This window comes from Vigna umbellata, chromosome 1, assembly GCF_029865625.1.
Source record: "Vigna umbellata cultivar VRB3 chromosome 1, Vumbellata_1.0, whole genome shotgun sequence".
NCBI lineage: Eukaryota > Viridiplantae > Streptophyta > Magnoliopsida > Fabales > Fabaceae > Vigna > Vigna umbellata.
This window is the reverse complement of record NC_142165.1, coordinates 18,605,426-18,622,183: the sequence shown is the minus strand read 5'-3', so window position 1 is coordinate 18,622,183 and position 16,758 is coordinate 18,605,426. Positions and strand designations below refer to the sequence as shown.

Sequence of the window (16,758 nt, the reverse complement as noted above, 5' to 3'; positions counted from 1 at the left end):
TAAAAGACACTTCAAATGGTTGAAAGAGGAAAGTTACATTGTACTTGACCATGACTCTTAAGTGATGAAAACCCAAATGTGAGCCTAAGTTACATGTCGTGTAAAAGTAAGAAAGTTGAACACCATCTAACGAAAAAATTTCATAAATCATTGTCATAAGATTTTTAGTTGAAGGTGATATCAAACTCTTATATGGGTTGATCTCATGTTTCATTGATGTTATATCTTCCTAGTGATCTTACATCGCAAGATCCCTCAATGATATTAGAGCTGATGAATTAACTCAAACAAATTTTTGTATAGAAAGTCTTCCTGATAGTGAGATAGTCATGCATGTCCCATGAAGATGAATAACAATGCAATAAGGGATACCGTAATGTGGACGGAAGTCATAAGAAATCTCTCATTTAGATTTTTTTTCCATGCTTCACGTAAAAACTATGGAAAGATTGGTGTACACTATGCTGTATATAACGACATCCATCAATATTTATATACTTTACCACATCAACTATAGCTAGTGAAATAGTAGACAAAGCAAATAAAATTCTTCAAGATACTTGGTATCTGCAATTAAAATCAACGAAAAGAGTAAAAACAAAGCAATCAATGAGCTTTGATAGCTATCTCCATCTTCCAAATTGCATTTGGAATTACTGTATGGTCGCGGATGGTACAGTGTTTTGTTTTGACAAAACTAAGTTAAAGTTGGTCATGATACAAAAGCTTTTGATATTCCACAAATAACCTAATAGCTAGTAAAACTTTATGTATTATGTATTTGTTTGTATTATAAATCTTTCTCTTTAGTTATGTTGGATAATTCATATATATAAATGGAGTCTAATCTATAACACAAACCCTTTTGACAAAGAGAATAAATTGATCACCAAATTGTGACAAATTCATTGTGTAATGCGACAACGATGAGACTAGTGGATTTTTTTTTTTATTTGTGCTTGTGGCTACGTTGAAATTGGTGATTGTTGTAGGCTTTGATGAACGACGTGGGTGCATTAGGGTGGGAGAGGAAAAGAAGAAATTCATAGCCACAAGAAGAATGGCTATATATGTGGCAATAATTTTCCACGTACTAAACCCTAATTAGTCCATCTTGACGATACTAATTAATTAAATTTTGTTTTGTTGGTAGAAAAATTAATAACATTATTCATGGAGGAACCTTTCTTTCACTTCCTTTTGCACCTTCCATGCATGTGCGTGTCCAAAATGACTTCGGCGCAGTGCCTCTGTCTGGTAACTTTCTAATCCAATTCGTTGCATATGCGTTTTTGGTTGATCCTTCGTCATTAAGCTAAAGCAAAATTTTCATGAGGACCCCATTAATTATTTTACCATAACCAAAAGCATATATATATAAAAATAAAAATACACAAAGAAACAAAAGATGGGTCATTATTCATCCTCAAATCAATCCCCACCACCACACTGTTTACCCTTTTAAAGTTTCCATGCAATTCAACACTTCATCTCAAACTTTGAAACCCACTTCATTCATTAATTAACAAAATGCGTTTTTTAATTTCTTAAGATGGGTCAAACTTAGTTTTAATTAGTTTATGTATTAATTTCTTATCTTATCATTCGTTATGTTGTCCAAAAACTAATCCACTACACGAAATTAAGAATTAACACTCTCTCAAAAGCAACAATATGTTATCTTTCTACTGCGCATCACGGAAGAATATCCTCACCACTTACTAGGAGATACATTTTTTTATAGATTCCTCATCAATCGTAAAACAAAAACCAAATACGTAAAAGATGGAAAAAAATTCAATTTATATAAAATATATATTTGTTTCCTCGTTCTTATTCTTGAAGTCATATACAAAATCATTAATCGTGTTAATCATTGGAATCATCAAAAATCATAATACAATATTAGGTATTCAAGGGAATATATAGTAATGAAAACCATCAATTGTTGAACTGTTGACAGAGATTTAATAAATCTCTCTTTCACATTAGCTTTAACTTAAATATGATTATCAGATTATAGTGGAAAGGAGATCGTTTAAAGAAAAGGTTAAATTAAATATAATAACTAATTTTTTTGTGTGGGTGTGTAAAAGAAGTAATTTTTAAAGTGTAAAAACGAAAATACCTATAATATGCGTTACCCTACTTTTTCTTTTCTTTGGGGGAAAATGCGCACATAGCTTTATGGCCCCACATGTTGGAACGTTTTGCAGCCTTTTTCCTCCTTAAATACCCAGCCCCTAAGCTTCACTTCTTCCCTTTTCCCCTTCTTTCCTCTCTCCGGTTCGTTTTTTCCGACACAACCGGTTCACTCCTCTCCTTCTTCTTCTCGCGTTGCAACTACCAACGACAATGTTCTTCCACGAAGAAGCCCAACCGGTTCTCGAAATCATGTTCACGCCGACCGAAATAGAGGAGCTATTCTCCCTCGTTAACGAACCGCTCAGCCCGGGGTCCGGTTCTCAGGAATCGAACCGGGTGGTCCGGTCCACGCACGAGAGAAAGCTCCGGCGAATGCAGTCGAACCGGGAGTCAGCCCAGCGGTCCCGGTGGAGAAAGAAGCGGCATTTAGAGAACCTCACGAACCAAGCGAACCGGCTCAGAATGGAAAACCGAGAACTAAAAAACCGGTTATGCTTAACCATGCACCAGAATCTTCTTCTCTCCTTGGAGAATGAACGTCTTAGATCCGAATCCGTGACCCTTATGGCTACACTCTCAAATCTTTATCAAATTTTAGCCACCATGATTTCACAACAGTAGCAGTGTCACTCGTAAACTAAAATGTAACAACAACATGAACAAAATTAGACTGTGTCATTATGTGTATATGAATATCATCACATTGAGTAGTACGTACGACGTCGTTTAGCATCTCACTGTATAATAAATTAAGCTCTTCTTCCTAATATACTATATACCCCCACCACAAATTTGTGTTGGGTGCATGTGTTAAAGTCAGAAATGTTAAGCTTTTCTAATTTCGTCAACTTTTATATTTTCTTTTATTGCACTATGGAATTATTATATCCATATATACACACACATGCATGTGGTAGTTTCGAGAAACCCCACGTTGTTGGAAGAGGAACGTAGAGAGATTTTGAGGGTCTCTCTACTTTTTGGTGTCGTTGCCACTTTGTTTTGTCTTAGGTATAGCTTTTGTAATTACATTGTAAGAGATTGATTAGTGTCTAAATTAAGGAGAATGGTGAGTGACAATTATTTAAGTCTTTATGATGGGAATCTTCAAGAAATATATAAATATATATATATATATATATATATATATATATATATATATATATATATATATATATATATATATGTTAAATGTATGTGTGTGCATGTATGTGATGTAAATATAAGGTATAGTTATGGGTCAATGATGGAATTAATGTTTTATATAACGTTGTTTCTTCTTTTTGTGTCTTTTGGATGTGGATAATCGTCAAGTGGTGTTTTGAATCGTTGATTTGACTATGACTTGAAGTGGACAAAGATATTTGGTTCATCATGCCTTCTGCCCTGTCCAAAAGGAAATTATTGATAAGCTCTCCGTTTGGTAATGTTGATACCTTATGAATTATTATGAGAAAAATAAAATAAAATAAAATAAAATAAAATATTATATGAGAAAAAGGGAAGAGAAAATAAAGAAAGTTGCCATAGAAAAAGTTATTAAAGAAGAAAAAGAGAGGTGTGGCCAAAATTTTAGCAATGAGGTCATAGAGGACCCCCCACATGTGAACAACCCTGTTAATCATAAGGGATGGAATTACTTTACTTTCTTTTTCTGAAAATAATAATAATAATAATCTCGTATTAATCCATGTTTATTGATTTAAAACTTGTGTTTTAAGTGGTTACATATTTGGATTGTTCTAATGAAAATTTATATTTTAATCCATGCACTTTAAAAATGAGTTTGTCAAATTAAAAGATAAGAGTGTTGAATAATGTAAATAGAAACTTTAACTGTTTTCTGATTTTTAAATAAATGTTTAGATCACTTTTTTAAACTAATCTGTAAACATTATTTCGTATATATATATATATTTATATATATAAACTTGTTGAATAAGATAATTTTAACTTATAAAAAAGATATTCTAAAAAAGTATTTATAGTTATAGAAAATGCCGTTAAAATGTGCTCTTAATTTTATTTTTTTAACCAAGAAAAACGAATGTATCAATTAAGATGAATTATTTACTGCAAGAGTGTACGGATAATAATAATAATTGAAATTAATTTTAACAATTTAAAAAAAATTATAAATGTTTATGTTAAACACCATTATAATAATTTATTTTCGGATCATAATATTTTAACAATTTTTTTTAACATTTTTTATAATATATGTGTTATTATTTCATTAGTCCGTATATTTGAACCAATTACAAGGTAAAAAAATTATAAAAAAGTGATTCAAAACAAATTTTCCTTTTCGTACAGTGAAGACAAACATACAAACGTTGAGTTTTTGAACGTTCCCAAAAGAAATTCCCTTTCAATTAGTTTCCTGTATATACTCCAGATATATTAACAATATAAAATCTAATGCATAACTTTGTATGTGTGTGTATATTGATTATTGAGAGAACCATTTGATTATTTTTTGGTTTAAAGACATCAACTTTTTATTCAATTAATAGTGGACAATTGAGATTGATTTTGACGGTCAAAATTGATTGAAAATGATAGTCATTCTTAATGATAGTCATTATCTTCTTAACAGAGTGATCAGCTAGTGATCTATGTATAGTTCAACTTCTTTCCATCTAAAAACATAAGAAAATCTCATGCAATATCTTTACTATAAAGTAAAACTCGTATACTTTCACAAATGAATAAACGAGTCTAATTAAATAAAGTTGATGTATATATAATATAATTGGTTTCACATATATTTCTCACAAAATATCATATTTCTCTTATACAAATAATAAAACTTGGATCAATACATTAAGTCGTTGACATAAAGAATCTGTAGATGGAACCAAAAGTTGCATTTGTTCAATGTTTTCTAAAGTTAACTTTTCTAAAATTCAGTGAGAAAAAAAGTAAATTCACATCCTCAAAAAGAAGAGGTGGGACAGATAAACATATATCCTACCTAAATGAGTTAGGATATGAGAGATTAGACATATGGGTCAATTTTAGTGTAAAGAAGTTATATTATACCGTCTTTTACTTTTTAATTTTATTTTGTACATATTATTTTATAAATTATTTCTATCTAATATATTTATTGTTGTCGATAAAAAGGATATTTAAGATGTAATATATTACATGCTAACTAATTTTCTATTGTTTATAACTTAAAACGGAAGAACTTTAATAATACAAGTGTTAAATAAAAAATAGTTAAATTTAAAATAAAAATATTCAAATAAAAAAATAATTAAATTTAAAAAACAATTACTTAAATGCAGTGAAATAATTATATTAATTTTAAAAAAATATTTAAAAGAATATAAATGGAACAAATGAAAACATCAAGAAAGATAATCTCCTATAATATATAGATAATAAAAGAAAAAATACTGTTATTATTATTATTAATATTATTGTATTAATTAAAAATGGAAACAAATTAAAACATATAAATAAAATTAATTTTTATTTTACTAATTAATTTTGTAAAAATATATTAAATTTAAACTAGCATGTTAATATAATAAGAGAGAATAATATTAAATAAATGAAGAAAAACTATACACATCAATTTATTCCACTGTAGACTTTGATGAAAGATACTTGCCACACCTTCTAAAGTATGATACAGATATATCCTCCATGATCAGTGTTACATTCTACGAATTTCATCCACAAATCCACCCATTCAACCTTATCATGCGTCATGCCAGCTTTTAGGTTTTCATATTTTAGTATCACACTGAATTTGCAATATCTTTGAACAACTAACATGATCTTTTATACTAAATTTAGTTTTCTTTTATTTATTTTTTCAGACAAAGATAAATATTACTACAACAAAAAAAAAAGTATATGTATATTATAGTGCTTTAACCCTTACGTACTCACCAACTTGCATCATACGATCAATTTCAAAAAGAGCAGTAACATCATTAATTAAAGTTGAGAAACTAAGACATAAACTTTATGATGTCTTTTGATCATTTCTCGGATATTTCATTCTTTATTAGTATTTATCTAATAACAAATCAATCACATTGATAGATTTGTATGTAGACCGTAATTCATTATTTCAAAGATTTTCACTCAAACGTGTATAAAAAAATTCTTACATTTCTAATTTTATTAAAGATATAAGTTATCTTATTATAAGGATAGGATTTTCCTTTGCCAACAAATATTAATATGGCACATTATAATTCTTCCCATTTTTCTACTTATATTCTTTTTTGTTCATTTAAACATTAAAGTAACTTTATAACTACAGCTGTCGTCTACATTACTTTTAAGAAGAGAGTTTCAAAGAGAATAGGAGCATTTAAAGATCTTGATAGGTTAAGAATTAGACAAATGACATTGATGTGTTCTATGCATCAAAAAAATAATTAATTTTACTTTGAAATTTTAAACATGAATTGTTTAATAAAAAAATAAAACATGAAAGAAAATATTTTAAGAAGAGTTCTTCAAACCAAATTTTTATTTATTAAGCATTTCTTAATTCATGTTTAACAACCTTAAACATAAAAAAATAGAAGAAAAAAAGTTCTAATAGACTTATATTTTGCATTTGCATCAATTTGCTTAAATTTATTTCTAAATTTCACTTAAAGTTTATTTTGTTATGATGAATTTTCTTATCATAATCATTCCTTACTCATATAGGAATTATACTAATGTTAGTTAAATATAACATATACATTACATCGTAAATAAAGAACAAATGACAAACACTTAATCAAATAAAATTATATAGAAGCCAATTTAGGATTTTTATAATATTAAGGATACATTCATCAACCACACAATTTATATGTAATATAATTTGTAAAATATAATGATTATTAGATCTGATTTTGCAACCAATCGATCTAATATACACTGATGTAACATGTCAAAGATATATCAAATCGATGTGCAACTGATATAATATATACTCATATTAGATCGATTATGGATCAACTAATCTAATATCTTTAACCGAAAAGAAAAAGCATTTTTTAAAATGACCACATCTCATTTTAGAGGGAGACCATGTAAAGGTGCAAAGGAGATAACGACGAACCACTAAATATCATTGGTGAACCACCAAGGACCAACATCAACAAATCACCACTAGTGAACACCAATGAACCACCATGGAGAACATCGTACCCCAATCGCAAAGTATTGTGGACAATACACTTAGTTGACTAGGAGATTATGGGAACCAACAACTCACGTCTGTTAAAGTAATGACATTAAGATTTTGCTTCATTTATGGTGGAGATGGGAAAAGTACTAAGCGTCGAGAAGACAACTACAAAGAGAGCTTTCTCGACAACCAAAAACTTTAGGCATGAGAAAATGAGGGGAAAAAATATTTGTTGCATCGATTGCTAAAGAAGATCATTGAAGTGTTGCAATGATAGGGCACGACAATGAATGGTTTGGAAAAGACAATAGTTTCGTTAATTTTTTGTAGAAAAGGAAAGAAGAAACATTGGAGGCAGAAGAGATAAGTTGAAATACGAGAAGTGGAAATAGTTTTCACACACACAACCCTTTCATATACACCACATAGCAACCATACAAACAACCATTTCATATAAGCAATATCATGAAGGGGTGCCCAATGCTTTTATAAATTATTCACAAGGTTTTTCTGAAGTAAGTTATTTATAATGTAACTTTTTTCATAAATATACTTCATTTTAAATAATCCATTTGTTTATAATAAGATGAAAAAAATGTGCTCATGTATTGTATGGTGTTTTGAGTCTTAAGTCATTCAAAATAAAAATTGTTAATACAAAATATTATAAATACAAAATTTGTATCATTATAAGAACTGTAAAAAAATTAGCCTTTTTTTTAGAATTATTCAATCAACTAACATGAATCTATAATTTGTCTTCGTTACTTATTTGGTACTTAACATAAGAATTGACCTTTTTATGTTTCCAAACACATACTCACATTAAGAAAGTCATTGAAGTTCGTCTATATGCTGACAATGACATGTAAGACTTTTTTCTTTACTAGCTAAGTGTTGAGAATTTCAATATTTTGCTGTACAAAAAAATATGTAAAACATTAATCAATTCATTATAGATGTAGGTTAATAGGCAAATTAACTACTATGTTATATACTTCAATATCTTGCTATATAAGGTTCTTATATTTGTCTTTTTAACCTCATCTCATACAATAATTGACAATAGAAAGATGTTAAAAACTTAATTCCTAAACTTAGTAGAATTTAGATATGATAACTTAGACAAACTTATATCTACATCAACTTACATTCTCTCCTTAACAATCCAAGTCAAGTACCGTATCTAAAAATAACAACCTAAACTACAACTTTGTCTATATTTATTTTAAAATATAGAAAAAGTTAAGAAATAAAAAACGTTGAAATTACAAATTGTAAAGAGAAATGAAGAAGAAAAAGCAATGTGAAAATATAACTTTAAAATTTCAATCACATCTCCTAGAATCCGATATAAATATTGTTGCTTTATATTAAAAAATAACCACAACACATTTTCTAAGTGAGATATTATTTGGTTAGACGTTAAATTAGTAACTTAAATGTCTCATTTTTTTTTCTTGGTGTAAAGATTCTTAAATAAGTAATTTAATACTTTAAATTTTCTAGAATAATATTTATAGTTTTGAATATGCTATTGTGATAGAAAACTTAATATCTATTACATATATGATGGAACTTTTATTGATGGCACAAAAATAACTATAGAAATTCATCAAGAATGAGAAAGTATTTTGTATGCATTAGAAATTATTAGATTATTTAGTCTTCAATTTTGACTCAATTAAAATAGACTTAAGTAGAATTTGTTTAACTTTAGTATTTACTCTAGCTAAAAATTTACATATTAGGTATCACTATGATAACCATGATTCTTGACATCCCATCTAAACTTTTCTTAGTGTTCATCAATCATAGGCTATCATATAAAAAATTACTAACTTTAATATTTATTGTTTTAATGAAAATCTATAATTAATTGAGCTCATAAATATATGTATAAGATTCTATATTTTACAAATACGTATAACATTCTATCTTTGTAAATTTTCTCAAGAGACATATGAAAATGAAACCAACTTAAAAAAACACATGTTACATTATTTTGATCTTAATCATACTTTACATTTGTTATGATGTAGGAAAGTCACGTGCTGTTGCTTTCTATTAAAACTAAACAAATACTATATATTGATTATACATATATTCAATATGTCATATCCAGTTTTTACGTTAATAAAATTTATCTCAATATATAACACATTTGATATAGATTATGAAAAATAATTTATGTAAAAAGTATATGTTTTACGTTAGGAAAATTATAAATAAGTTCATTTAAGTAATTAAGTTTTAAGTTTATCTCATAAATTTGAATATTTTGAATTGAATTTCAATTAAATTCTTTTGATTTATTGAAGATGCAAAAGTTTTATATTTTTCAATTGGTCTTTATGATTTAATTTGCCTATTAATTGAGTGATGTCGTTATTATCTTAGTCATTATCTTGCTTAATTGTATTTATAAGAAATGTAAATTTTTGTAAATAATATAAAATGATATTAGAATTTATATAAAATAATAAATGACTTTTAATACTTTCATTGAATATACGCTACATGCACATGATAGTGACTCTGCCACTACAAGTGATGTAAAAATTATATAAATGACTTTTTATTATCTAACACGTTATCAATAATAACAATTAAAACCATTCATTATTTTACATCAATTAGAATATCGTTTTTATATTAATCATATAACATCACATTTATTAACACGCAAAAATAAGAAAATAAAATAAAAAGATAAAATAACATTTATATCACTTACTTTAACCTTAAGCCGTGGATATAAGATAACTAAGTTGAAAAATATGATTTTTTAATATTTAATAAATAAAAAGTATAATAAAAACTGAATTGAAAATACTTATAAACTTGAAACTTAATTATTTCTTCTAAAACTAGTAATGGCACTCAAAAATAAAATTACAGAATACGCTAGTACAAATAATGTTTTAAATATAAATGTGAGATTAATAGTAAGACTAATTGAAGTAGACTTTTTTTAAATTTTAGTAATTGTATTATTCGCAAAAAGTAGCTTAAAAACTAATTAAAGTTTCTGGATGTCTAACAATGGCAGAACGATGTGATTAATTAAACTTTTTTTTTTAAATTACTCTTAAAATAAATTAATCTATCTTTTATTTATTGTTGTTTCATAATATCAATCATTGATTTGGATAATAAAGATGGACATGCATATTGAAGTCAAGTCCCCTTAACAAAGTTACAATCACTTTTTGATGATTGGTCGGTGTTTATCCAAATGCAAAGAATCGATTTGGAATTCAGATTTGTAGCCCCCATGAAATCCACAAAGAATCACTCTCGTGAAATTAAAAAATTAAGAAAAACTTTAAAGAAACATTCATACAAGACTATGTAATTAGTGACGGTTTAAGAATATTATTATCTTACTAATTGACATGTGATTTTTTTCTTCCATTTTGATGTTTGTCTTCTACTTCTAATGTTTCAATTATTTATTCACAAGCAAGTTTTAAGAACTCAGCAATAATCGTCGTTTGGTTGGAAAGAGTAAATAAAGAGGTGTCATCTTTTGACCTAGAAACCAATAACTTTAGTTCTAAAAAAAGAACACATTCAACACTACGATATCTCATGTCCATCTATGACTTTGAATTATTGATTTGGGTGAATTTTCCTTCTTTCTAATGGATAAGAGAGAAAACTATTTACTATTTCAATGTTTTAGTCGGTTTATGTAAATGTATATGTTTTGAAAATATAAATTATTGGACATTCTTTTATGTGTGTGTGTGTATATATATATATATATATATATATATATATATATATATATATATATATATATATATATATATATATATATATATATATATATATATATATATATATATATATATATATGGGGTTTGCTAACGCGCGTACGCCTGTTTTTCAGTTGGTACATTTTAGCAATGTGTACCGGATTTTAGTAGACAAAAATATCCTTATATATTATGAATTCCAAGTTTTAAGGTTAAGGGTATTTTAATAATTTTCATTCTCAAAACTTAAAAAAAAAAAAAAAGAAACCCCCAAACCCTTACTCACCTCTCTCATTCCTCTCAATCCTTTCTCTTTCATCTCTCTCACTCCAACCTTTTCTCTGTCATCTCTACTGTAGCCCCAATTGAAAAAAAATCAGAATTCATTCAAGATCTCTTCAATTTCACCATCTTCACTAACCTCTCTAATTTCATCATCTGTATTTGTTGAATCATCATCTCTAAAAAAACCCTCCAGGCCAATTACCAATTCTTTCGGATGTCATTATGCTTGTGAAAATTAGATAAAATTATATACGACACTAACCTCTCTAATTTCATCATCTGTATTTGTTGAATCATCATCTCTAAAAAAACCCTCCAGGCCAATTACCAATTCTTTCGGATGTCATTATGCTTGTGAAAATTAGATAAAATTATATACGACAAAAATTATAAAATGAAAACTCATTATAAAGTCATTTTTTGTAAGAAATTGTTTAACAACTGAGTGTTTCTAATTTTTTTTCAGGCCAATTACCAATTCCTTTGATGTCATTATGCTTGTGAAAATTAGATAAAATTAGATTAGACAAAAATTATAAAATAAAAACTCATTATAAAATTGTAAGAAATTGTTTAACAGCAAGTATTTCTGATTTTTTTCCACGTCAATTATCAATTCCTTTATGCTTGTAAAAATTGGATAAAATTAGATAAGACAAAAATTATAAGATGAAAACTCATTATAAAATCATTTTTTTGTAAGATTGTTTAACAGCAAGTGTTTCTGATTTTTTCAATTGGGGCTACAGTAGGGATGACAGAGAAAAGATTGGAGTGAGAAAGAGGAAAGAGAAAGAGTTGAGAGGAATGAGAGAGGTGAGTAAGGGTTTGGGGGATTTCTTTTTTTCCTTTTTTAGTTTTGAGAATGAAAATTATTAAAATACCCTTAACCTTAAAACTTGGAATCCATGATATATAAGGATATTTTTGTCTACTAAAACCCGGTACACATTGCTAAAATGTACCAACTGAAAAACAGGCGTACGCGCGTTAGCAAACCCCTATATATATATATATATATATATATATATATATATATATATATATATATATATATAAATGGATTTTGATGTTTATCTAAGACGTTAAATTGACGTCGGTAATGTGAAAATCTAATGTTCTTTAATGACAGATACTACAATAGACTAACGTCCAATTGATGTCATTTCAAATTAAAATCGCAAAGCATTTAACATTTTATAGTACACTAACAGATGTTAAAAGATGTCGACTGTTATATACTTCAACGTCCTTTGATGTCTGTTAGTGAAATAACAAGGGTCAAATGCTACCTTTTTTCAAAATAATTTTTATTACATTTACAATCTCAAACACTTTGAGAAAAAAAATCTGTGTGTGTGTTGTGTGTGTGTGGGGGTGGGTGTGTAGGTGTGGGGGTGGGGGTGGGGGTGTGTGGGTGTGGGTGTGGGTGTGGGTGTGTGGGTGTGTGTGGGTGGGTGGGTGGGTGTGTGGGGGTGGGTGTGGGTGTGGGTGTGTGTGTGGGTGGGTGTGGGGGTGTGGGTGTGGGGGTGTGTGTGTGGGTGGGTGGGTGTGTGGGTGGGTGGGTGTGTGTGTGTGTGTGTGCGCGCGCGCGTGCGCGTGCGTGCATTGTACTCAATGTTGGGGAAACATATAGTTTTAAGTTCTTTCCTAAGTTTTATTTTCCTACGACATTGTACTTTTATCATTTTGTTTGGTTGGAAGGAGATCATTATTTTGACATATGTGATCAAAATCGAGATGAATACTGCAGTGGTAATACTTGTGCTTGGGACATATTTCCCACTGGACCATGTCGCACCAATAAAGATCCTCGACAGTGCTATGGATGGAATCCACCTTCTGCAGTACAACAAAGTAACAACACTTTACTTGTATGATCTTTTATTGAGAAGATTCAACAATAATCCTTCACTCCACTCTAGGTAGTTTGTTTCTTTCTCATGAATAAACAAGTAATATGCTTTTAAACATATCATGACTCTTTTCCATCTCATGTCCATCCAAATCTTATGCTTTATTTTAATTGCTTTTGATAAGTAGTTGAGTAACTTATAATCACACAAATTGATTTTTTTTAAAATGAGTTAAGCTTAAAAGTTTATTTTTCAAAGTGGTATTAAAATAATGATTTATAATTAGTCATAGAAAAAATTGATCGAAACATCCATTAATGTCGTTAAAGATATGTTTTGGGAATGTATTAGAACTCTCATGTCAACTTCTTAACACGATAGGTATCAAAACTAGATACCATAATTATTAATAGTTGAATTTTATTAAAAAGGTTAAAAAATGAGTTTTAAATTTATCAAATACCATAATACTACTTTATAGGGTAAAGTTTGGATGTAATTATAGTATATACAAAATTTACCATATTTAATTAGATTATCTTTATAATGTTGTTAATCAAATTAGAGTTTATTTTTCAAAATCTTTTTTCCTAAAGAAAGACATTTTAGAAAATCATTTACATTTTTAAAGATTTTACTAAACAAAATAAAAGATGAATCTTCTCATCATGTTATGCTATTCTTAAAAGATAACTAAACAAAAAAAAGAATAATCGTCCGATGATATTAATCAAGGTTAAACGGTATATAATGTCTGATGTCATAAAAACATATATGATAAGTGAAAAATGTTAAATATTATAGAGCTCCTGACATAGCGTTTTAGAATGATACCATATGATAGAATGTTATAGTGTACAAACTCAAGTTTCGCTAAACGCTACATAACTAAAATGCTTTTATAAATACCATCATCAAAAAACTATTCAAGCATCGTGCTTAAGTCGTTTGACGCATTAAATACTTAGATTGTTTGACAATTTAAAGACATGTACGTTTAAGTACTTTTTGTCTGTTGTGTTGTGTTTTTTTGTGTGCAAATTATCAACTTTATTTAAAAATCTCCGTAGAATAAAAAAAACGTTTAGAGGCATGAGGATATTCAAAGAATGTTTTGTAAAACTCGGAGAAAATAGGGGTTGTAGAAATAAAGTTTTGTTAAGACTTGAATATGTTTTCTTTTAAGAGTTAATATGTCTAATAAGGTGTTATGTGTGAATATCTTTGTTAAAACATAAGTATGTTAATTTTTTTATGTTATTTTATTTTAAGTACAACAAATGATTTGTATGTTGTTGATTTGGTGATGTGTGTGTTTGATAGTACCAATGTGATGGATTGGCTTGTGAATAGAAGGGTTGTGTGTTCAATTCTAAGTAGAAAGAGAGTTAGGGAAACCTTTAGTTATTGTATTTTTTCTTAGGGACAAAATGGTTTTTACCTTTATTAATTAGTGTAGAAATTAAATAAGGGGTTGTAGGAAGGAAAGACATGCAAAGTAAATTAAATAAAAATAGATAGAGGGTTGAATGTGGAATAGAAGAAAGATAGAGGTTTAGGTAGATTTTGATTTAAAAATATATTATTTTAAATGAGAAAATATTAGAGATAGGGTTTGGGTGATTTATAAAAACTAAGGTACAGGGAGAGGGGTGACATTTGTTTTAGAAACCATAGAAACCCTACATCAAAGAGAGAAACATAGAGAAAGAGAGATGGGGGACTTTTTGGGAGAGAAGAGAAAGAGTTGCAACAAACCTTAGTGTAAGGGGAGATTTATGGTGGTTTTGGAGTATAGATAAAGCCCTAGTATTGGCCAAGGTATGAGGAAGCTTACATTTGTTTGTTGTATGCTATGTATTCTTGATTTTCTTGCATGGAAATCCTTGTTTTGATACATGTTTATGTGATTATGATTATGATTATTTATTGTTATTGTTGGGCAAGAGTTTGTGTATGCATGATGATAGGGTTTATATCATGTTTTTGTTGGGTTTTCCCTATGAAAATATGTATCGCTTTTGTTGGGTTATTGATCGAGGTTGTACCCAAATCAAATTGATATGATATTAAGTGCAGTATAATACTAGGGAATGACTGTTATATCGTCTCTCAAGGACTAAATGTGATTCAGGGTCAAATACGTAGTGGAGGGTTTTTGAACAGATTTTGTGAAATGAAATGAACTGATTAACACACAAATTAAACATAGATTTAACAACATGTTGACATTTGGATCAATTGCAATGCTTGTTATTCTTGATAAACAAGAAATTAAACACTCCACTTACCCCTAATCCAACACGAATTAACCAACTAATTGAAGGTTAATCTGGTCTTCAAAATTGCGAATTAAACAAACACAACACACCTATTCAATTGATTCTACACTACACAGATTTATCAACTAAGCGAAGATTAATCACTAATTAGGCAACTAACCATATACCTAATTACAAGCACATAACTAACTTAATACAATGCAAGGTAAGACAACAAAATACAATCATTGTTCAGAAATCTCAAGTAAGCAATACAATATCCCCAATTACCAACCCACACATACTCAAGCTACCATTAATACAACCTTCAAACAACAAAGAAAAATTTGAAACATTCGAGCAAAACCAATGCAGGAACGAAACTCAATGTAGAAACGAAATTCAATGTAGAAACGAAATTCAATTTCAATTTAGAAACTTAATTCAGAAACGAAGTTCAAACTGGAAAATGAAATCAAAACATAATACGCTATGCTTATAGAAATGAAATATGAAAAACAAAATGGAAAAATGTAAAGTGAAATTGCAATGCGAGAATGAGAATGGAATTGAAAGTGTAGAACCAAAATTGCAAGCTAAGAGAAGAAAACGAAATTGCAGAATCAAATTTATATTGTTGAAATTGAAAGTGCATGAAAATATAAATGAAAACCTAAATCCCCAAAGGGGAGCTGTCCAAGAGCAAAAAAAACGAGAGTGAAGAAGTGTGGGGCATTTTTCACCCTTTGGGTACTAAACTTAAGGTGTCAAATCTGCCCCTAAAATGGGCTTCTACAAGATCTGCCCAAAAATGAGCCCATAGGTAAATTTGGTCCAAAATGCACATTAAAAACGAGAGTGAAGAAGTGTGGGGCATTTTCCACCTTTTGGGTACTAAACTTAAGGTGCCAAATCAGCCCCTAAAATGGGCTTCTACAAAATCTGCCCAAAAATGGGCCCAAAGGTAAATCTGGTCCAAAATACACATTAAAAACAAAATTACAAATGAAATTGAAACAAAAATGTTGAGGTGGAATTTAACAAATGACGTGGCAGCTCTCTTTATGTCCCAAAATATAATCTCAAACTTTGTTCTGAAAATAATAATAAGAATAATTAAACTGAGATAATCCAAATTAATTAAAATATGAATTACTAGCCAAATTAAACCCAATTAGCAAAATTGAGGAATTATTGAACAATTGAGCACAATTTAACAATTAAATTTGGTGCAAAAAGTTAAGTGAATGAGAGTAAATGTTGATTCATTAGTTATCCCAAGACAATATGTA

At 28.6% G+C, this 16,758-nt stretch overlaps 1 protein-coding gene across 1 annotated transcript; it reads left to right on the top strand.

The window, feature by feature from the left end:
- The first annotated feature begins 2,275 nt into the window (after positions 1 to 2,275).
- Positions 2,276 to 3,064, top strand: LOC124837508 (basic leucine zipper 4-like). The gene has a single exon (XM_047312883.2). The coding sequence runs from the start codon at positions 2,356 to 2,358 to the stop codon at positions 2,764 to 2,766; it is 411 nt and encodes a 136-aa protein (XP_047168839.1). The 5' UTR covers positions 2,276 to 2,355; the 3' UTR covers positions 2,767 to 3,064.
- The last annotated feature ends 13,694 nt before the right edge of the window (positions 3,065 to 16,758 follow it).

What these genes read in the sequence shown, in the direction of transcription:
- LOC124837508 (XM_047312883.2), top strand. Translation starts at nt 2,356, where the DNA reads ATGTTCTTCCACGAAGAAGCCCAACCGGTTCTCGAAATCATGTTCACG.